Below are 19921 nucleotides of genomic sequence, written 5' to 3'. Positions count from 1 at the left end.
AAGAAAAAATACGTCAATTGTGAAAACGTTGATTAGATTGGCGGAAGGGGCGTCTGAATGATGAAAAGAACCACATTTGGCCAGAAAATCTTTTTTTATATATAAAATTTGAACAAGTGAATACACAACAGGCTATTATGCATATAAAAAAATACAATAAAAGGGGAAAAAAAATAAATGAATCTTATCTTTTCTATCGGAAGCAGACGTTCAAGTTGGCGGATGAAATGTAAAAGGCACTAAATGTACAACATTCCAGTTTGTTTTGGATTTCTGTAGGCCAAAGTCATTCAGAGATGAAGAATACAAAAATAATAATCACAGGGCAGGTTTTTGTCTTCCGTATTTAAGACATAGTGCACGTTGTTGTTTTTTTGTGTGTTTTTTTTTACAACAAACAAAGACGCTATCGAATAGAACAACTATTTAGCACACAGAGAGCCGAAAAGCGTAGGGAGGACCGTCCGTCTTTTCATAATTTATACTTTACAACATCACGTGGACGACGGCAACATGCACAAATACAAACACACGCGCACACGCGGCCCCCAGCAGCTCAAAATCACGACAGGAAATAAAAGAAGCAAAAGAGCTGAGCAATCATACAATGTATTGTTTTTGGTGAAGACACTTGTTAAATAAGAAAAAAAAGGGCCGTGCCTGCGACAGTGTAGCCTGTTACCGTAATGCAGAAAAATATATGGCTTTTTTTTTTTTTTTTTTTTACTAGGAGTTGTTTGTGGGGTTTTTAAATAACTGAATTGTAATATTAGAAATTAAGGTCAAGATTGTTAGATAGCATGTTAAGTGGTATCGCAAACGTTGCCCCCTGGTGGTTTCTTTTAGTCACTACACGTCATCACTTCCGCAGGCACAGCTTTTAGCGCAAATAATGAAGGGGGGGGGGCATGCTCACGAGACTGGAATGCATTTTGAGTCAGCAGCACACATGATGGCGGAATGACACGTCGATTACATCAAGTCAATTTGGCTTGCACAAATACAAAGATGCACATTAAAGCTGGAGCAAGGATGACGATGACGGTTACGAGAAAGACGTTTGGCCCGTTTTTGTTCTTTTCTGTTGTTAAATCAAAATTCAATGTTTACACGTCAACAAGCTTTTTTGTTCGAGGATCATCACGTTAGTAGATGGCATGCAAACGCCTTAGGAGAACTTTTTTTTTTTTTTTTACTTCGAACATGCAAAAAAAATTACTTGAATTGAATGAATTTTCTTTTTTTTTTTCAAAAATGTTCCAGTGAGGGATGGGCGTGAGTGATCATGTTGTCATCTTTTGTGAAAGGGACATTTTATGGAAAGCGCAACACGGAGGAGCGTCGCAATGTCGCCTCACCCAAGCCTTAAGTAGTGAAGGTAAAATCAGTAGTTTTTTTTTTTTTTCATTCCTAACACGGGATCAAAAGATCGTGTTTTCCTACAATGTCAGCATTTTCAAAAGATTTTTTGGGAGTATTTTCCTTCTTTGTGACGTAATTGTAACCAATAATGTTATACAGTCATTGGGGATTTTTCTCCAGTATTTCCTGACGTGCAAATGTAAAATAATGCAATTTCCATCTGTTAACTACCCCAAAAGTCAATCAGACGTGTGTATTTTTTTTTTTTTTTTGTCAGTATTCGAACCGTCGGCACGGTAGAGCTAAAACGAAATCTCAAAGAATTTCGAAAGCTCGTAGAAAATTCTGTCAGTGTGTCCAAAGGTGCCTCAGCATTTGGCTGGCGTGAGGACACTTCAAAACAACCAGTAACTATGTCATGGGAGTGTAGACGTGATGGCGGAGGACAAAAAACAAAAAATAAACAAAGGCGTCCCCGTCCAAAGAATGGAGTGTTCCGCGAGCAGCGGCGGATGCAAGAGGTCTGATGCTTGAGCATGTGTGTGTGTGTGTTTTGAACTTTTGGTTGCGCGTGGCTCCCCCACCCCTCTCAGTCCGTCTCAGTTTTTGCGAATGTCTGCGTAGACCACGGGCTCCATCTTGTGGAAGGAGTTTTTGCTTCCCGAGTGATCCAACTGGACGTATATCACCGGGCCCTGGCAAAAACACAACGCTCCACGTCAGTTCGACTGCTGCCGGCGATACCGCCGCCGCCGCCGTTCCCCAGGCCCCGTTCTCGGGTTCCCGCCAGGCTCCCCTGGGCTCCTACCTGCACTTGGCCTGGGGGGAGGCCGGTACCGGTGGGGCCCTCCGGCTTGGGCTCCACCTTCTTGATGGGCTGCGGAGGCGGCGCACGCGCGCTTTCCAAGTTTATACAGCTAGTTTGGGGGTACGGTTTGGCCGCCGTGGCGTTGTCGCACAATGGAGGGACGAGCACAATGAAGACCAAGACAAGAATGGAAGAAAGAAAAAAAAACAGAAAAATGATGAGCGGGCAGGTGGGGTCGCCATTGACAAAGCATTTGCGTCACACATGGGGAAGCTAAAGCTACTACTGGCCGGCTACGCGTGGAATGACAAGTTGAAAGCTGCCAACGTGCTTTGCCGAGCGATCGGGCCAAGCGAGCGTGCGACGTAAAAGTGGACAAACAATGAGAGTGTCAAAACGATGGATGGAAACAAGCAGCGGCTTCCCAAACAGTAACCCCAAAGATTGCCGAGCGGCCGGCCACGGCGCTTTTTATCATTGTCGACCGTCGAGTGGTTCGGTTCGGCTACCGGGGAAAATGTTAACGGTCCAGACGTGAACGCAGCGGCCATGCTGAGCGTTAAGAGGCGAGCGTCGCGTTAGGATTCTTTCATTCCACGTAAAGCCCGAAGACGGGCGACCTACCCTTCGTAATCGTTGCGGTTGTGCAGCAACTTCATGACCACGCAGACGGCCACTAAGATGAGCACCAGCAGAGCCAGAACGCCGCACACCGCTCCCGCGATGACGGCCGTGTTGCTCCGAGGGAGAGCTCCTGCAAAAAAAAAAAAAAGTGGAAACCCGCTCAACGTCTGCTTTTGGACCTTTTCCAAGTGCTGCGGGGAATGTCCCAGAGCGGTGGCGAGCAAGCCACCACACGCTTTCCAAGAAGATGCTCAAGAATGTGGAACTGCGTGACAGCGCCAGGTTTGTCGGACACAAACAAAACCTCATGACGGTTTGAAACGCAACTGACGTGGGTGCTTTCACGCAGCACTTGAAGAATCCTCATTGCCTCACCTCGGGAGACCACGCGCAGCTCGGTTCGAGCCGACGTGCCCACGAAGTCGGGCGGATTCTTCACGTCGCAGAAGTAGGTGCCGTTGTCGCCGAACAGCGCCGGGTTAAACCGGATGGACACGTCCCTCTTGTTGATGTCGCCGATGAACTGCACTCGGTCTTTGAACTCCTTAGGCGACGGGGCCGCCTTTCCGCTGTAAAAGTAAAAGATCTGCCGCCAAAGGAAGGAAGGAAACAAGCAAGGGAGGAAGGAAGCAAGGAGGCAACAGAGGAAGCATATTAGTAGCTCTTCCTTTTGATCATCGCTGAATCGTTTCGATACTGTTTCATCTCAAATGGTCCAGATCCATCTATTCGCCGACTCACCGGGACGGCCACCTTGGAGTAGGGGGTGTCGGGTTGGCTGGACTGGAAGTTCCACGTGACGGCGAGGTCGCTGCTGACCACCTCGTTGGACTTGAAGGTGCAGCGGAGCACGCACGCCGTCCCGTTCTCCACTACCACCTCGGGATCCGCGTAGATGTCAATGGCCAGCGTCCGGCCTGAAAGACGCACCAACGTTTTGGGAATCAGCATAAAAGCATTGCTGCCTTATTTTACTGCATTTATCTGAATATGTTGACATGTTTGTTTTGAAACCTACATTTTGATTTAACTTGTATGCATGTTACATTAAATTGAATAATGCAAGCACTTATTCTCTTTGTGAAATTGTTTCCTGTATTTGTGTAGTCTTAGATGAAGCAACGATGCACAGGAGCAAGTTCGACGTACGCAGTGGTCGCATTTGGCAATAGCAAAAACGGAAGCAAGCATCGTTAGTCAGCCTTTTCCCACGTCTGCGGCTCTGTCAAACAGTCAAACATTTGCGTAAGCGCACTCGAAAGCAAATCCGCCTCCATAACTGTAGGCCACTCGCCTCCAAGCTAATAACTCCCAGAATAAAAACAACAATACCAAGACTAACATTTGACTTCAAACAAAAACCCGCATTTCCTCATTTTCTAATTTCCGCATTAACGTAAACAATTCTTAGTTCCTGAGCACGTTTTTTGCTAAAAGGCAAAATCACAACCATGGGATAGAAAAGATTTTTTTCCTGCTTCATCTCATTAATAAATGACCTACCACACCTAACACAACGGATACGCTGGACATCCGGCCACTTACGTCCGAGGTGTTGTTTGTTTTGTTGATGTTCGTTTTTGTCAGCAAATATTGCAAAATGCTTCTCTACAAATACTAGTTTCACTAACATACCTAGCAAAGGTTGTTTTAATCAGGAAATGCAAGCAGTTTGACCAATTGTGCGGCCCCAGAGAGGCTAACGAGGCTTGTTTGTGTTTTGGTCCGGTTTACTCTAAAACCTCCAAATAGTGCACTGTCTCATAACACATCGGGGCGACAGGAGCTTCTTCTAAAACAAACCCGACCTGGGATGAATTCGGCCGTATTGGTTAATTCTAAATATGCGACATTAATCAGTGAAATCACGTCAAGGTGTCCCCCGTGTATGATACGTCGTCGACTGTCCCCAAATCACAACCCACCCGAAAAAAAAAACACATTTCACGACTAAATTGAACTCACCTGAGAGAATTAATAGCACAAATCCAGTTAATAAAACACGCGGGGGAAGCATATCGTGCCGTTTATGATCCATTGGGTGGTTAAAAAACGAACAGTTTATGTTTCTTTTTCCCCCCACCCTCTTAAAAGAAGCGTCGTCGTCTTCTTCTTCAACGGGTGTGCAACAGCGCCGCGAAGAGTTGACGTACACTCTGCCGCCCTCTGTTGGCCGGCTGGTGTTTTGCATTACCACACAGCCACCTGTTTGACCCGTTGAAGCAACACGTAAGCACGTCCGCCATATTGGATGTGGCAGATTTTCATCCAAGTCTATGGCTAAGGCCGTGAACGGGCCTTCTTCTCATTGTGCTCCTGCCTCACAAGAGCCACACGTCCACACCCTTAGCGCTACAAAAATAATTCACATTTTTGCACGATTAGTTGATATTTTATTGACATAATGGGTTTAATGTATAAATTAATGACCAGCGAATGTATGGAAAAACTACTGATAAATGACAGGAAGCTTCAGTGTAGTACACTAATTTGTGGCCATATACGAATCATAACAATCACATTTACGCAGGCTCGTAATGGTAATTGACTAAATGCATAACGCTGCCCACACTGTCTTTTGTAAATGCCTCCAAAGTGGAACATTCCTAAAACCTGAACAATTCTGGAGTTCAATCCAAAACGAAACAATAAAACAACAAAAATAAAACAGCAACAGGGCAGAATAATTTACAACACATATATGACAAAACTTTTTTAAAGGCAGTGTCATCTTTTGTCACGATGATGGAGCAAGCTACCCGGGCACGCATCGTGTTGGTGTTTCCCTCCCTCCTAAGTCATAATGGTGACAAGCCAAGATCCCACCCCCCCTGTTGAAGGGATCCGGTGTCGCCATCTACAGCTATCTATGTGTCATTACAGTAATATACAACCTAAACTTCAATTTTGGATGGTGTTCCACTTTGGAGGGTCTTTGTACTGGACTTACCTGTGCACATCAGATTGGGAGGGGGGTAACGTGAAGAATAAAACTCTTCAATGTTTTGTACATATGGGGGTAACGTGGGGTGGGGGCTGAATGGAGTCGCAGTGGTGTTGCCTTTTTGGATTGTATTCTTGTGCAACAATTGCATTAATTCCTTCACGTGGTGCGCCTTGGAGGGCAGGGGTTCTCAAACTTTCCGTCTTTTTGGCCAACTAAACAACTATCACGTGTGCTACTAAACATCCGGGAAAAAATGTGATGTCATTCCAATGTTAAATCCTCGGAAAAAAAACAGGCTGCCATGTCAGATGTTGTGATGTCACAATCGCATCAGAGCTTTTAATAGGCCCAAAGCTGTAATTGGTGACTTGAAGCGATGCAAAATAATTTGTTACGCTTATGTGTTAAAATTCATCTGCGTCGCCCTGAGGTCTGGACCCCAGTTTGAGAACCCCTGGTGTTTAAAAAATAATAATAATCACCAAAGGGGCGGGACTAACAACATATAGGATGAGCAATTGTGGAGCAGTCTGGTGAAAAAATAAAAAAGCATCCAAGTTGTTAGCCGGTAAAGGAAAAAAGTGCTTCGATACCACGACAAACCTTTTTTTTTCAATGTTGTTTAAAGCTAATCAGACGTAATCAACGCAGTCCTATCTACAGTTGGAAGGAGACGTCCACAGGCAAGGTGGCACTCAACCACCCTCGTCCGTCCGTGAGCACGCTCGCAATCTTTTTAGTAGTCTTCTTTCTTCTTTGCTGTTCCGCCATCGAATGTACACAAAAAAAAGCCGCCGCTCCTTCCTACCTGCCTTGGCTTCTTCCGCGATGGTGACGAGGAGAAGAAGCAGGATCGATCACGTTGGAGGGATGGAGGAAGCAAGGAAGGAAGGAAGGAAGGAAGGAGGCACTTCATGTATCTGGAAGCTGGCTGATGTCAGTCAAGTTGGTGTCGTTGAGAATGAGTCTGATTCGCTCCAAAGAGTCCGCCTGTCGTATTCGCTCTAGTTGCACCTGGCGACACAATGTGTTGAGACGCGGCGTGGGAACGCGTGCGCGGCCTCGTTGGTTACCTGAAGGGTCTGCGAAAGCTTGACAAAGTCCTTCTGGACCTGCTCGCTGACATCCAGCTCCGTTTGCAAGCGCTGCGCTTTGTCTTTTTCTTCAAACAGTTGACTCTCCAGCGCACTCTGCAGAGGAACATTGAGTCATGTGACGTGACGTGCCGCGCTGCTCGGCATTTTGGGAAAATAACCTTGGCGGCATTGAGATCTTGGAGCTGCCGCTCCAGGCCGCTCCTCAAGGTCCTGATGCTTTCCAGTGTGTCGGTCGTTTGCGACAAAGCGCTCCGCAACTGCGCGCACAAACGCACGACAACGTCAAGCGCATTTGGAGAGCCGGATGAAAAAAAAAAAGTTGCTGCGGCTTTTGAAGCGATCAAAGCGGGAATGGTTGACAAACCTAACCTGCTCCTTCTCCACCTTTATCCGTTCCAGGTCCGTCTTCAAATTGGAGAAGGAAGCTGTGTGAGAAGAGACAGCGGGACACGATGACGGGAATATAAAAAGCCCTCCCGAAAATAAATGGGAGAACAAAATCACACTCCTGACTCATCCTGGTCTCAAGTTCACCACGCTGGTGTGATTCATCTGACATTCAAGACCATGATGAGGACAGCGAGCTAGCTCACCTAGCTCCTCCTTGCAGCCCTCAATCTCCATCTGCAGCGTGTCCTCCAGGTTGTCCTTCAGGCACTGCTCGGCTCGGATCTGCTCCTTGAGGAAGAGGATCTCGGCCTTCAGCTTCTCCTCCGTGTGCTCGGCGAACGTCCGCAGCGCCACCGTGTCCTGGCGTAGCTGAAGCACGGCGGCTTGCAGCTCCTACAGGATTTCAAGTTATTTATTTTTTTCTCCCACATTGCAGGCGTGTGTTTTTGTGGAGGAGGCGGCTCGGTTGCTCTTTTCATCTCGTTGGAGGTTAAACAAGTTGCACGGCAACATCCCGTTGAGATCACAACGGATTCGACCGCCTCCACATTTACCGCCTCGGCGCAAGCTGCCTTGCGGCATTATGCAAAAATAGACGAATATCATATTTGCACAGAGGTCATCAACGTGCTGGGTGTGTTGAGGTAGCAGTTATCTGAAGGTTTAAAATGACCACAAGCTCTATACTAATTTCCATTAGCATTTATCACCTCATTAGCTTGCTAGCACATTGATACTGTTCACCTACTTGCACGGTGAGGGGCATGGCGAAGCCGTCTTGCTGCAGGAGCTCCGAGTGCAGACGGTGTTTTCCCTGCAGGGTGTCGTTGTCCCGCTGGAGTCGGCTCAGCTCGTCGGCCACTTGCTCGCGTGAGTGCACCAGCGCGGCCTTCCACCCGCGCGGAAACATTAGGATGGCCTCGTCCTCTCGCCGCCCCGCCCGACGATGCTCACCATCTGTCCTTGCGTGTTCCTCTTAGCGTCGCCGAAGGCCTCCTGAAGCGTGGCCAGCAGCGTTTCCGACTCCTGCACTCGTTGGACGAGGGCGGACACCTGAGGCAAACAATAACAACCAAAAGGCAAAATATGAAATACCATTCTTGATGGTGAGGGTTTCCAGAAAAATCCAAAACAACGCTGAGGAACCAGGTGATGCTCTGCAGTCAAGACGTTTCTGCAAGTTCTGTTCTCAACAAAACAGAGTGTAAAAATCTGAACGGACCTTAGCTGCGATTTCCTCGTTGCCGAGCTTGACGGACTCTTCCAGATTCTGTTTTTCGGCCACGCTCCTCTCAAGATGATCGTTGGCCTGCCGCAGCATGGCCTGCAGTTTCTTCACCTGCGGAGCGAGCCGGAAGACTTCGCCGTCAGCACCGAGTGCGGCAGACCGAGCGAAACGTACTCAAAACCTGACAACCTGGTCTCGCGTGTCGGCTTCTTGGCACTGGATGGCCTGCAACTGCTTCTCGTAGTTGGAGCACATGTCGCAGCGGCGGCCCAGTTTCTTCCCCGCGTTCTTCACCTGAGGCGGCAAACAAAAGCCACCGAGGACACGACGTTAGCGACGTCGATGTAAGCGCCACAAATCATAAGTTGCCGTATCGTGGCCTCGATGAGCGGAGCGTACCTCCTGCTGCAGCAGGTTCCATTCGCTGTCGCTGACCAGTCGGTAGCCGGCGGGCGGTAAGTAGGCGGTGTCGGGGGCTTGCGAGATACTGGACAGCAAGGACGCCGTTTCCTCCTGCTCGGGCGTCATGGCTTTGATGGCCTTCTCCTGATCTTTGGTGAGCAGGAAGTGGCCGGGCGTCAGCTTGATAGAGCTGACGGACCAGGTGTCGCCCAAGCCGGCGTCCGCCGCGCTGCACTCGGCCCCCACCAGGGGCCCGAAATCCGACTCGTCCAAGTGGCCGGCCGACTTGGCCTTGTGGTTCAGGCCCTGCGTGGCCGACAAGGAGGAACCCAAGCTGTCTGTGGACTGCGCCCGCCGCAGGTTGTCCTTGTAGGGGTCCAAAAGGCCACCCGCCACCAAGTCGGCGTCCAAGGAGTGCATAGAACCGTGTGCGCTGCAGTTGGTCGGCGGCTGGGGAGGACGGAGCCAAATATGAAGGCAAAAGATACCAACGTTGAACGGAGGACCGGTGTACCTCCTCCACGCTCAGCCCCAGGAAGATATCCTCCAAGGGCTCCGTGTTGTCTGCGCCATCTTCCTCGGGCGCGTCCTTCACCTGGCTCAGCCTCTCCTTCTCGTCCTCCTCCTGGTCGCCGCGAGAAGATGGGTATTTGGAAAAAGGGGCGCCGTTAACAGAACCGAGATGGCGAACAAGCCGGGATCCGAATTTTCCAAGTACGGACCTGGTCTTTCTTCTTGATCTCCTCCACCTGCCGCAGCTGCTCAGAGGAGAGGACGCTCTCGATCCTCTGCATGTCCCTCATGAGGAGGCGCTGGGACTCGAGGAACTGGTCGTTGGCGCGCTGCCACGTGTGCTTGAGCTGGTTGTGCTGCTGCCGCTCCAGCTCCAGCTTGTGGCATACTACGTGCGAGCCACACACACAAAGGATTCAAACAAGAGAGGGAGATGGTGGGGTCGACGTCACTCGCACAGGCGAGTACCTTCGTGAAGCTCCCGCCGCAGTTTCTCGGCGTCCTCCTGCAGGACGGACTTCTGCGTGTTGAGCACGGCCACGTACATCTCCAGGTCGGTGCGACACGACTTCTCCGCCTCCAGAACGTGATTGAGCTCCTTCACCTAGCAAAGAACCTTTGCTTTGTTGTCGTTTTGCTTTACAAGTTGAACAAAATATTCCAGGAGTAGGATTGTAGAATCCAGTTGTAGGATTGTAAAAAAAAAAAAGTTCACCTTGGACGCCTCCAGCTCCTTGACCCGGTCTTCGGCTGTGGTCAGCTTGGCTTTGAGCGTGCCGATCTCCTGCTCCATGGGCATCACCACCGAGCGGAGCTTGTCCGCATCCTCCTGAGCCTTCCGTCCAGTTTGCGCCGAGGACATTTCATTTAATTAATTTCTTATTGTTACGTGGCATGAGCGGCGGTTGCACCTTTTTCATGTCATCCTCCAGGTTTTGCTCCTCCTGTCCCTCGGTGAGGCGCCGCCTGAGGTCTCCCACCTCCCTCTCCATGGCCTCACGGTACTGGCCCCACTGCGCTCGCTCCTGCTCCAGACGCTGGTGGAACTGGACCTCGTACTCGCGAACCGTTTCTGAGGCGGTACGTGACAAGGATCACAACGCGGCTCCCGGCACGCCGGAGTGGGTTTTGAGTGCGACGCTCAACGTGCCTTTCATGATGGCCTGCAGCGAGGCCACCTCCTCCTGCCACTGGCCGCGGACCTGGTCGATGGCCTCCTGCTTGGTGTTCTCTGACACGGTGGCCACCGCCTTGATGGTCTCAATCTCGGAGCGGGCCTGGGTCAGCTGGGCCCGCACGGAGCTCAGTTCCGCCTGGGCCGACTCCAGCGCCGTCGTCTGCCTTTTCAGGTCCTCTGGATCATATGAAAATGATGCAACTAGCTGATTCATCTTTTTCAATTTTGCATAAAATTAAATTTTTTCTGAAGGTAGATTGTGTTTTGACGGCGAGGAGCCCTCTTACCCTCTTTGGCCAAATAGAGCTCTTTGAATTTGGCTCTCTTCTGGTTAAACTCGGCCTCCAGCTGCTGCTTGACTTTGCCGAATTCGGCCCGCTCCCGCTCCAGAGCCTGCATGCGCTGCTGGAGCTCGTCTGAAACCACAAGATGGACGCTTTTAAAGCTCTGAGAGAAAAATGTGGGTGTATGATGTAAACATTTTGACAAGCCTTTTGGAATGTTATTGGAAATGTGGAATTACAACAACAACAAAATCAACAATTTAATGATTTGAATTGCTTGAACAAGAAATGTGGAGTTGTGAATTAAATTTGGAACATGTCTCTTCATTTCAATGGGATTTTATTTGTGGAAAATGTGGAATTCTGCAGTAAAGCGATTGAGAACGTTATGATGGGAAACGGCGGCTAATTGACAATATGGCAATTTGGGGAGCGTGCATATTGACGTAATAATAATAATAATAATAACAACACAATGTGTGTGCGTGCAGAATAACGTGTGTTATCACTAATAACAATAATGAGTCGCTTCAACCTTGCTTTACGCTCCATTATGGCACTTGGCAAGTTAGCACAACACACTACGACTAGCTAAACCAGCTAGCTAAAATCAACATGTACTAACGCGTTACAGAATGCTATCATATGTCATTTACTAGCAATTAACATCAATACACATCCAAGACATGGGTTAATAATGACTGACACATTGTCAGTGCATGTGTGTGAGTGTGTGACACGTAGCCCGGGAGGGGGGCGTTGGAGGTGAGGTGGGGGGGTGGGATGCTAACAAGCTAATGTTGTGAAAAGATGCCGAGGCCGCTAAGCAAAGCGCGAGGCTAAAGGCAGCCTTCCGCGCACAGATGCGCCACTACACGTCACAAAACACACAAGACATGTTACCGTCATGCTGGGACGACGGAGGGGGTCCCGCGGCCTGTTCGGCCATGGCTCGGTAGGGGAGGGGGGCCCTGACGATGAGGAAGGGGATACGAGCTAGGAGTGTCCCACCAGCCAGGCTAACAACATGACAGCCGCCATCAAGCTAGCCAACGCAAGACGTGACACGTCCGTTTAAGTCTTCATAGTAAATATATGACCGCTATGTTTATTCAGCACGTTTGTGTGCCATTAAATGGCGGTAAAAATGAAAAAAATACATTCAACATTATGAAACAGCTTCCTAAACTAGTTTGTATTGACTCAAACAGCTTTTTTTTTTTGCTAAAAGGGGGTTATTTAACAAACATTTTAGGGAGTTCCGGCTTTTCCTTTCAAAATAAGTGTTCAGAGAACGCTGTTGAGCGGATTCATTAATTACCCATTATACAGGACTAATCGAAAAAAGCATTTTTTAATAGAATGTAGTCTTTAATCATATGAGTTTTCAATCAAATCTTTCAATATAAGCTCTAGTGCTCGGGGCCGCGTTCCAACATGTTTTGCAAGTGACCCTCGTTAAGCGCACCTGCGTGAAAAATTTTAGCTTCTTTCACGTTCAAAAGGAGCTAAAAGTTTTCACGCACCTGCACTTAACGAGGGAATTTCACGGACACTCCATTAGGTACACCGCCATTTTTAGGTGTACCTAATAACAGTCCACTTTAATAGGGAAATATCATGGTCAAAGGTCACAGGTGTCAAGCTCGAGTCTAAAATGGCGGTGTACCTAATGGAGTGTCCATGTGATTACCTCGTTAAGCGCACCTGCGTGAAAAGTTTTAGCTTCTTTCACGTTCAAAAGGAGCTAAAAGTTTTCACGCACCTGCACTTAACGAGGTACTCACATAGACACTCCATTAGGTACACCGCCATTTTGTACCTAATAACAGGCCACTTTATTAGGGAAATATCATGGTCAAAGGTCATAGGTGTCAAGCTCTAGTCCTCGGGGCCGCAGGGTGAGGGCAGGTGTGACACTTTTCACTTTTAGTTAGCTTTGGCCATGATTTTTCCGAGACTTGTTGAACTCAAAAGTCATCAGCATTAACTCTGCTACACTCGTGACATGGTTTTTCATTTTGGATGCGTTTGCATTCTTCACCATACAGATGGAATAAAATCAAGAAGTTATTTGAAATCTACGCTCCTCACGTCTGCATGTGCGCTATAGTGTTGTTCTGCAATGACCCAAAGCTGCCACAAGAGGGCGGCAAAACACTATTCTTGGGGAATTTTACAACTATAGCTTTGTATTATTTTCCCATTGCAAGCTAAGGGTTACTTACTATCGTGTTTCATTGAATTACAAAAACGTTTTTCTACAATACTAACTAAAGTTTTTAACTCCCCCTACACACATTTAATTCCAATAAATACAATTTATTTTAGTTTTTCAAGCATACAAGTAACTTGGGATAGCATGTCTCGTCTATGATTGGTCAACTTTGGCCACATGACAAGGTCTAGCTTTTGCCGATTGGTCAATTCTGGTCACATGAGAAGGTCTTCCTTGGGTTTGTCAAAGCTCGTGCAAGTGTACCAGCAGCGTTCCGTAGCGATCTTTTCAAAGCAATGTTACGCCTCTCACTGTAGATGGCTTTTTTCCCCTCAATAAATTGTTTATTTCAAGTCTCTTTTCGTAGACTGGGTGCTTTATTGAGATTTGTTTAATAATTTTCATTTTGAAAGTGTGAATATGTAAGCAAAATATTGATCCAGAAAGTGGCGACAGCTAAATCATGCTTTTATTTTGAAGAAAGTCCCCACGCATGGAACGAGTGGTGGAGTTCTACGGAATGTTCTAAACATTACCATCCCAGCGGCTCAACTGTCTATTTCTGCATACCTGAAATATGTTTGTGGCTTCCCTTGAGTGTGTGAGCTAGCTGAGGCAACGCGATGTCAACGTGGCGTAGCGTGCGTGCAAATGTGCGGACGCTTCGGGCTGCGCTCACCTTCGCAGGGGTCGCACCGGACCACCGGCTGCTGTGCAGACTCGCAGTGACACGCCGAAACCTGGGCACCGGGACGCCGCTGCGGAATGACTTCTTTAAAGGTGGGCTACCGTCGTTAGGTGCCACAAATAATAACCATCATAATAATGATAAACAGGCAAAAGATGAATGTGAGTGTGTTTAAACTCCTCCGAAACATTCAGGAACTCAGTCAAGATAAATGGTCCTGATTTGTCATTTGCCCTTCCAATGAAGTATTACTACAATGCGTTCATTCTAGATCTGGAGGCTCAGTTGGCCGCCACGAGGAAGAAGGTGTCTGACGCTCTCCCGGGGAGCTCCTGGAGCCCGCTGGAGATCAACCCCAACCTTCCACCAGAGAGGACCGACATCGTGATCGTGGGAGGCGGCGTGATGGGCTGGTCCGTGGCCTATTGGCTCAAGAAGAAGGAGGGGCTCCGTGGGGGGCTCAATGTCATCGTGGTGGAGAAAGACACGACGGTGAGCCTTGCATTCATGAAACATGAAAAAGTTGCATTCATTATTCAATCTGAAATAGTCCATGTGATGTTGGCAGTACTCACAGGCGTCATCGGTGTTGTCGGCCGGGGGAATCCGCCAGCAGTTCTCCCTGCCGGAGAACATCAGCCTGTCCATGGCATCCGCCGACTTCCTGAGGAACATCAACGTAGGTCGGCACCCCGGCGGCCAAGCGAAGCGCTCGCCGAGTCGAGCTCTCAGCGTGTCTCGTTCCTCAGGAGCACTTGGGCGTGCTGAACGAGGACGCCGTGGACGTGCAATTCAACCAAGCAGGCTACTTGTTCCTGGCCAGCCACAAGGGGGCTCACATCATGGAGGAGAACTTCAAGACGCAGAGGTGGACAGCCTGCCGCTTACTTTCCACCAAGTCAAGCAGACGTGAGGTCGTTTTTACCCCTTTTGTCTTCTGGAAGATCCGCCGGGGCGCAAGTGGCACTTCTGTCGCCGACTCAACTCCAAGAGAAATTTCCCTGGATAAATACCAAAGATGTGGCGCTTGCGTCCTATGGTGAGGGTGTTGCTATTGATTACTTTCATAAATATTATGATTAGATTTTCAAAACCAAGAGATTACCGGCATGTGTCTGTCAAGGTGTGGAGAACGAGGGCTGGTTCGACCCGTGGATGTTGCTCAGCGCTTTGAGGAGAAAGGCCGTCTCCATGGGCGTCGTGCCGTGCTGCGGAGAAGTCACCGGTGGCAAAACACGTTCATAAAACTTTAGCGACGTGTTGGTGTCGACGCGTGATGACGCCGTGTCCCTTTGCCAGGTTTCAAATATTTCTCCAACGAAGCCATGACTGAGGACGGCCAACGTTTGAAGTTGCACAGGATCAATAAAGTTCTGGTGAGCGGTGTCCAGTGTCGAGGAACTTTTAGTCAGTGACATTTTGATAAAAGTAGTACTTTGGCACCATTTTCAGGTGCAGATGCCTCACAGTTTGGAGTACCAGCCGGTGGAGTGCACCCTCGTGGTGAACACAGCCGGGGCCTTCTCGGCAAAAGTGGCCCGCATGCTGGGAGTGGGACTCGGACCCGAGGACACCCTGGCGGGGATCTCGCTCCCTGTGGAACCGAGAAAAAGGTACCAAAAATGTTAATCATGTCACTTGTGCGAAAGGCCCCTTTGTGGAGCTGTGGCGATTTTGATGGTGTTTCAGGTTCATCTACGTGTTCCATTGTCCCGAGGGTCCCGGATTGGACACGCCCTTCCTCATTGATCCCTCGGGTGTTTACTTCAGGAGGGAGGGGCTCGGTGGGAACTATATCGCCGGCAGGTCGCCCGACGAGGTTTGGACACCTGACTCAAAACATGATTAGGAAAAGGTCTCAAACTACGAGTGCCATTTTGTTTTGTGTCAGGGGGAAGAGCCGGATGTGACCAATTTGGATGTGGACCACCAGTTCTTCCAGGACAAAATCTGGCCTGAACTGGCACATCGCGTTCCAGCTTTTGAAAAACTCAAGGTGAGTGCAGCGTGACGTGCAACCTCCATAATGCATTGAGGATGGAGGTTATGACAAAAAGCATTTCGCCACGCTTTGCGGCCAGGTGAGGAGCGCATGGGCGGGCTACTACGACTACAACACGTTGGACCAGAACGGCATCGTGGGCGCGCACCCGCTGGTCAACAACATGTACTTCGCCACCGGCTTCAGCGGCCACGGCCTGCAGCACTCGCCGGCCGTGGGCCGCGCCGTCGCCGAGCTCATCCTGGACGGCAACTTCACCACATTGGACCTCAGCCGGCTCGGCTTCCGCCGCATCATTGAAGGCGAGCCCATGTTGGAGACGAACATTGTCTAGAGGTCGTCATTTTCTACAGCGCCTATCAGCGGGACTTTTTTTTTTTTTAAACCCAAGAAGCCATGATTTTCTCAACTCCCAAACAAACTTGTTTTGTAGTAACATCCTCCAAGAAAGCTGCCACTTGACGGCGGGAACAAATAAAATGATCAACTACCTTAAACTCCACATTGTTGCTATGAATTGTATAATCGAGTCATTCCTGAACTAATCGTGTCAGATGCAAAACACACGTTGCAAGGCCGCCTGGATGGTGTATTGAATGCGTCCACACTGCTGGCATGTGGCTTGGATTAGAACATTTCAATGTGGCTTAAAATCGTTGCGCGCTTGCTGGAAGAAAGGCAGTCGCACCAGCTGAGGCAGCAGGAGCTCAACGCTGGACTCAGGTATGCGTTTGTGGCTTTAATTTTTAATGATTTATTTAATTAACAACAAATGTCAACCTCTAAGTGTTGACATAAGTGAAATCTTATTTTAGTTCAAATATGTTTTTATGACGGACTGAATTTGAATAAGTATTTTTTATGTTCATCTTATTGATGTAGCGTCTTTTCCAAACTAGCTATATTTAATCATTATATTTTACAATTTTGACGTAATTTACCTTTTGAGGACCCTCGTCCTTTTAAGAATGCATACAATGTTTTGGTGATATTTTGAATATTGTTGAAACAATGCGTCCATCGTTTTTCACGCACGGTGCGTTCAGGGACCCTAGGTCTTCCTGGAACGACGTCAACTTCACGTGTTACGTTGCGTTCATAAAAGCAAGAGTGACAGGTCACGGACACGAAAGACAAAAGCCGTCGTGACTTTTAGCGACACTTTAGCTTAACAATGAACGCGTTGGCAGCCTCTTGCAGCACGCTGATCCTTATTCCTATCAAGGGAGCGCGCATGTCAGGTAAACTTGTTTGGACGGGTGAAGACTCCGATTGACAAAAACGACTGAAATTAGTTCGTAAATACAAACGTCAGAGGCACACAGAAAAATACCATTAAAATCTGTAATTGGCGAGGGGTCACGTCCACTTTTCTGTTTGTGTCCCAATATTTTTGGTTCATGAGCGACATAAATACCACTTCATAATAATACACTGCCTTCCATGTACCACCAAAATGGCGTAGCGAAACGGGCCCAAATTAAAGACAAGATAGAGATTTGATATTTTGCAACATTATCAGCGATGCGTTTAAATGAAGAACACTTGACTGCGCTAACGCTGAAACCGCAACATACTGCAATAAAGGCGACTTAAAAATTGTGCCTCCATGTTGAACGACACGCACTTGAAAGGTAAATACAACGGAAGCCTTTGCGCTTATCGCGGATGGCATTTCACGCGTAACCGTTGTTTATGTGTCCGATTCAGGGTCCGAGTAATTCTCGAGGCGTTCAGGGCCCCTTCTAAATCGGGATTACGATAAATGCCCAGGGATGGCGACGCCAGACTTTTGTTTCCACGACACCAAGCCGCCACCAGATGGCGTTTTGTTCGGCCTGAGCACGGAAAGAATTCAACTCGCGAGTCAAGGTACCGCTGTATTTCTCTTATTAATGTCAGGAGGAACTAATGGTTTTCCCCGCACTTCGTAAGGTATTTCCAGAATGTTCCAGCGGATCCAGGGTCACATCCAACCGAAGGTGCACCCGGGTCGCAAAAGCCGGCTGGTGACTAAAGAGGGGCGCTGCAATATCGAGTTTGGCAACAGGGAGCCGGGAAACCACCTGGCTTACCTTGTGGACATGTGGACCACCTTCGTGGAGATCCGCTGGCGCTTCGTGCTGCTTCTGTTCGTTGCCTCCTTCATGGGAAGCTGGTTCATCTTCAGCCTGCTGTGGTACTGGATCGCCCGGAGCAACGGCGACATTTCGACGTCCCACCGCATCAACCGAACCACGTGCATCGCCAACGTCAACAGCTTGACCACAGCCTTCCTGTATTCCCTGGAGACGCAGACCACCATCGGGTACGGCGGGCGGGCCCCGACCGGAGAGTGCGCCGGCACGGTGGCGCTCATCATCCTGCAGTCCATGGTGGGCGTCTTCATCAACAGCTTCATGTGCGGGATCATCCTGGCCAAAATGTCTCTCCCCAAGAGACGAGCCAAGACGGTGAGCTTCAGCGACACGGCCGTCATCTGCTTGAAGAACGGCAAACTCTGCCTTCAGATCCGTGTGGCCAACCTCCGTAAGACGCTTCTGATCGGGAGCCAGATCTACGGAAAGCTCTTGAAGACCACCACCACCATGGACGGCGAGACCCTGATCCTGGACCAGCTAGACATCCATTTCACGGCGGACGCCGGCAAGGACAACCTCTTCTTCGTTTGTCCCCTGACGCTCTACCACGTGATCGACGGGGCCAGTCCCTTCTACGAGCTCTCCGCAGACACGCTGCCCCATCAGGACTTTGAGCTGGTGGTCTTCTTGGATGGTACGGCCGAATCCACCAGTTCCATCTGCCAGGTGCGGACCTCTTACATCCCACCAGAGATCCAGTGGGGGCACAGCTTCCTGCCCATCATCTCGCGGACCAAGACGGGCAAGTATTGCGTGGATTTTTACAACTTTTCCAAAAGCGTGCGGGTGGCAACGCCGCACTGCGCCCAGTGCTTTGAGGACAAAGCGGAGGCCAAGCACCAGGTCCACAACCTACACAAGCTGGACAATGAGAAGAATCAGCAGACGATGGGCATCCACAACATGGCATTCCAAGTCACCGACATTCACGAAGTCGCGGACATCACCAAGATGTGAACTGAGATGCTTCTCATAAATGACGATGGAAAAGGTCAAACTGGTCCAGAAAAATCAGTACAGGTACCGTTTGTTCAGGCTGGAACCAGGTCCAGGGTCAGATGACAGGGTCAGGTTCTTAACTGTTACCCCTGTCGGTTAAACAAGAGACTAGATGAGTTAAAAATGAAACCACAACGAACTTTGACCAAGTCGTGAGACATTACAAATGTACATTCGTGGACATTTGTAGAGAAATCTGATTCTGTAAATAAAATTTGTAAAACTAATCAAATGTCACCAGTTGTCATTTTGCTAATCGAGAGTCCTCGATTGGCAAATTTTGGCAAAAACAACGTCAGACATTTTGTGTGAGCGAAAGGCCTCCGTTGGAACTTTGGCATAACTGGCGCTTGTCCGACTTGAGCTCAACTCTGAAGGACGTTGAAAGTCCACGGCAATGAAAAGAGGCACTAACAGTGAATGGCACAGCGGGAACCTCTTGAGAAGATTAACGTCTGAGTCAGTTTTAATGAAAAACTACGCCGTGTGCGGGAGGGGGAAAAAAAATCCTAACACTCAAGGGTCTTTTCGCACGTTCACATTATTGCCGCTAAAATTAGCTACTCGGCGACAGATCGACAGACTCGTTTGACTTCGTGGGAAGGGTGCAGCTAAATACTCACAGGAACTCGGAAGTTCTGAGATAAAATCTATTTCCACAAGAAAACAAAATGAGTTTCTTTTCATACCGTGGCTTTAAAGTCACAGCAGTAGCATTCTACTGATGTCCAATAGAGGGCAGCAAAGCACGACTACAAAATAAGAAAGCGTGTAATAAGTAAAATAAGCATAGTACAGCTGAAGTGACATCATTTGTGGACTTTCAAAATAAACATTCGATAGTGAGCTAATTGCACTCATTGAATAATTAGGAATAATTACATATTTTATTTACAGTAAACCAATTAGTTAATTGGCATTTCTTTAAACGAATAAAAGCTTTTGAAGGAGTGATTTTTGAAGTTGTAGGCGCATATTGATAAACGGCCGCTAGTAGGCAGGAGTGAGCTCATGACGCCATGCCTGGCAAAGTACCAAGCA

At 48.5% G+C, this 19921-nt stretch overlaps 4 protein-coding genes and 1 long non-coding RNA gene across 10 annotated transcripts; 2 read left to right on the top strand and 3 right to left on the bottom strand.

The window, feature by feature from the left end:
- Window positions 1–75: 75 nt before the first annotated feature.
- Window positions 76–4927, bottom strand: mpzl1l (myelin protein zero-like 1 like). Its single transcript, XM_088397632.1, has 6 exons — window positions 4760–4927; window positions 3536–3711; window positions 3170–3380; window positions 2795–2924; window positions 2171–2279; window positions 76–2057 (listed from the first exon to the last, which is right to left on the bottom strand). Exons 1-6 carry the CDS (start codon window positions 4830–4832, stop codon window positions 1962–1964), a joined length of 795 nt encoding a protein of 264 aa, XP_088253758.1. The 5' UTR covers window positions 4833–4927; the 3' UTR covers window positions 76–1961.
- A 237-nt stretch (window positions 4928–5164) lies between these two features.
- rabep1 (rabaptin, RAB GTPase binding effector protein 1) lies at window positions 5165–11979 on the bottom strand. The gene is made up of 18 exons (XM_088399216.1): window positions 11736–11979; window positions 10836–10964; window positions 10522–10725; window positions 10283–10443; window positions 10087–10206; window positions 9840–9975; window positions 9581–9759; window positions 9373–9483; window positions 8856–9308; window positions 8646–8750; window positions 8451–8567; window positions 8183–8281; window positions 7977–8117; window positions 7432–7621; window positions 7208–7263; window positions 6997–7095; window positions 6815–6931; window positions 5165–6755 (listed from the first exon to the last, which is right to left on the bottom strand). The coding sequence occupies exons 1-18, from the start codon at window positions 11779–11781 to the stop codon at window positions 6654–6656; spliced, it is 2565 nt and encodes an 854-aa protein (XP_088255342.1). The 5' UTR covers window positions 11782–11979; the 3' UTR covers window positions 5165–6653.
- Window positions 11980–13557: 1578 nt separating this feature from the next.
- On the top strand, window positions 13558–16237 carry foxred1 (FAD-dependent oxidoreductase domain containing 1). Its single transcript, XM_088397936.1, has 11 exons — window positions 13558–13830; window positions 14010–14230; window positions 14307–14417; window positions 14488–14606; window positions 14683–14777; window positions 14862–14963; window positions 15038–15114; window positions 15191–15351; window positions 15428–15557; window positions 15630–15734; window positions 15820–16237. The coding sequence occupies exons 1-11, from the start codon at window positions 13674–13676 to the stop codon at window positions 16072–16074; spliced, it is 1533 nt and encodes a 510-aa protein (XP_088254062.1). The 5' UTR covers window positions 13558–13673; the 3' UTR covers window positions 16075–16237.
- LOC148386602 (uncharacterized) lies at window positions 13610–14830 on the bottom strand. The gene is made up of 2 exons (XR_015862956.1): window positions 14314–14830; window positions 13610–14236 (listed from the first exon to the last, which is right to left on the bottom strand). It is a non-coding gene; the product is annotated as an uncharacterized LOC148386602 (long non-coding RNA).
- A 566-nt stretch (window positions 16238–16803) lies between the features above and the next one.
- Window positions 16804–19025, top strand: LOC148386600 (ATP-sensitive inward rectifier potassium channel 1-like). Of its 6 annotated transcripts, XM_088397939.1 has the most exons (4): window positions 16920–16981; window positions 17206–17374; window positions 17451–17612; window positions 17676–19025. In XM_088397939.1, exons 3-4 carry the CDS (start codon window positions 17516–17518, stop codon window positions 18836–18838), a joined length of 1260 nt encoding a protein of 419 aa, XP_088254065.1. In that variant the 5' UTR covers window positions 16920–16981; window positions 17206–17374; window positions 17451–17515; the 3' UTR covers window positions 18839–19025. The 6 variants fall into 6 exon arrangements, with proteins under 6 accessions (XP_088254068.1, XP_088254066.1, XP_088254063.1 ...); XM_088397940.1 differs by having other exon boundaries at window positions 16844–17374; window positions 17686–19025; XM_088397937.1 differs by having other exon boundaries at window positions 16844–17374.
- The last annotated feature ends 896 nt before the right edge of the window (window positions 19026–19921 follow it).

The sequence above is a fragment of the Syngnathus floridae genome, chromosome 15 (assembly GCF_059516105.1).
Source record: "Syngnathus floridae isolate MCC-2025c chromosome 15, RoL_Sflo_1.0, whole genome shotgun sequence".
Taxonomy (NCBI): domain Eukaryota; kingdom Metazoa; phylum Chordata; class Actinopteri; order Syngnathiformes; family Syngnathidae; genus Syngnathus; species Syngnathus floridae.
This window is presented reverse-complemented; position numbering and strand designations above follow the sequence as displayed.

What these genes read in the sequence shown, in the direction of transcription:
- mpzl1l (XM_088397632.1), bottom strand. Translation starts at nt 4,832, where the DNA reads ATGGATCATAAACGGCACGATATGCTTCCCCCGCGTGTTTTATTAACT. An exon ending in TGTGCTATTAATTCTCTCAG is followed by an intron (nt 3,712 to 4,759) that starts GTGAGTTCAATT and finishes TGCGTCTTTCAG; the next exon opens with GCCGGACGCTGGCCATTGAC. An exon ending in TCCCCCCAGGCCAAGTGCAG is followed by an intron (nt 2,058 to 2,170) that starts GTAGGAGCCCAG and finishes TGTTTTTGCCAG; the next exon opens with GGCCCGGTGATATACGTCCA.
- rabep1 (XM_088399216.1), bottom strand. Translation starts at nt 11,781, where the DNA reads ATGGCCGAACAGGCCGCGGGACCCCCTCCGTCGTCCCAGCATGACG. An exon ending in TCCGTCGTCCCAGCATGACG is followed by an intron (nt 10,965 to 11,735) that starts GTAACATGTCTT and finishes TTGTGGTTTCAG; the next exon opens with ACGAGCTCCAGCAGCGCATG. An exon ending in GCTGCAGGCCATCATGAAAG is followed by an intron (nt 10,444 to 10,521) that starts GCACGTTGAGCG and finishes GTACCGCCTCAG; the next exon opens with AAACGGTTCGCGAGTACGAG.
- foxred1 (XM_088397936.1), top strand. Translation starts at nt 13,674, where the DNA reads ATGTCAACGTGGCGTAGCGTGCGTGCAAATGTGCGGACGCTTCGGGCT. An exon ending in GCGGAATGACTTCTTTAAAG is followed by an intron (nt 13,831 to 14,009) that starts GTGGGCTACCGT and finishes CGTTCATTCTAG; the next exon opens with ATCTGGAGGCTCAGTTGGCC. An exon ending in CCGGCAGGTCGCCCGACGAG is followed by an intron (nt 15,558 to 15,629) that starts GTTTGGACACCT and finishes GTTTTGTGTCAG; the next exon opens with GGGGAAGAGCCGGATGTGAC.
- LOC148386600 (XM_088397940.1), top strand. Translation starts at nt 17,506, where the DNA reads ATGCCCAGGGATGGCGACGCCAGACTTTTGTTTCCACGACACCAAGCC. An exon ending in AATTCAACTCGCGAGTCAAG is followed by an intron (nt 17,613 to 17,685) that starts GTACCGCTGTAT and finishes AGGTATTTCCAG; the next exon opens with AATGTTCCAGCGGATCCAGG.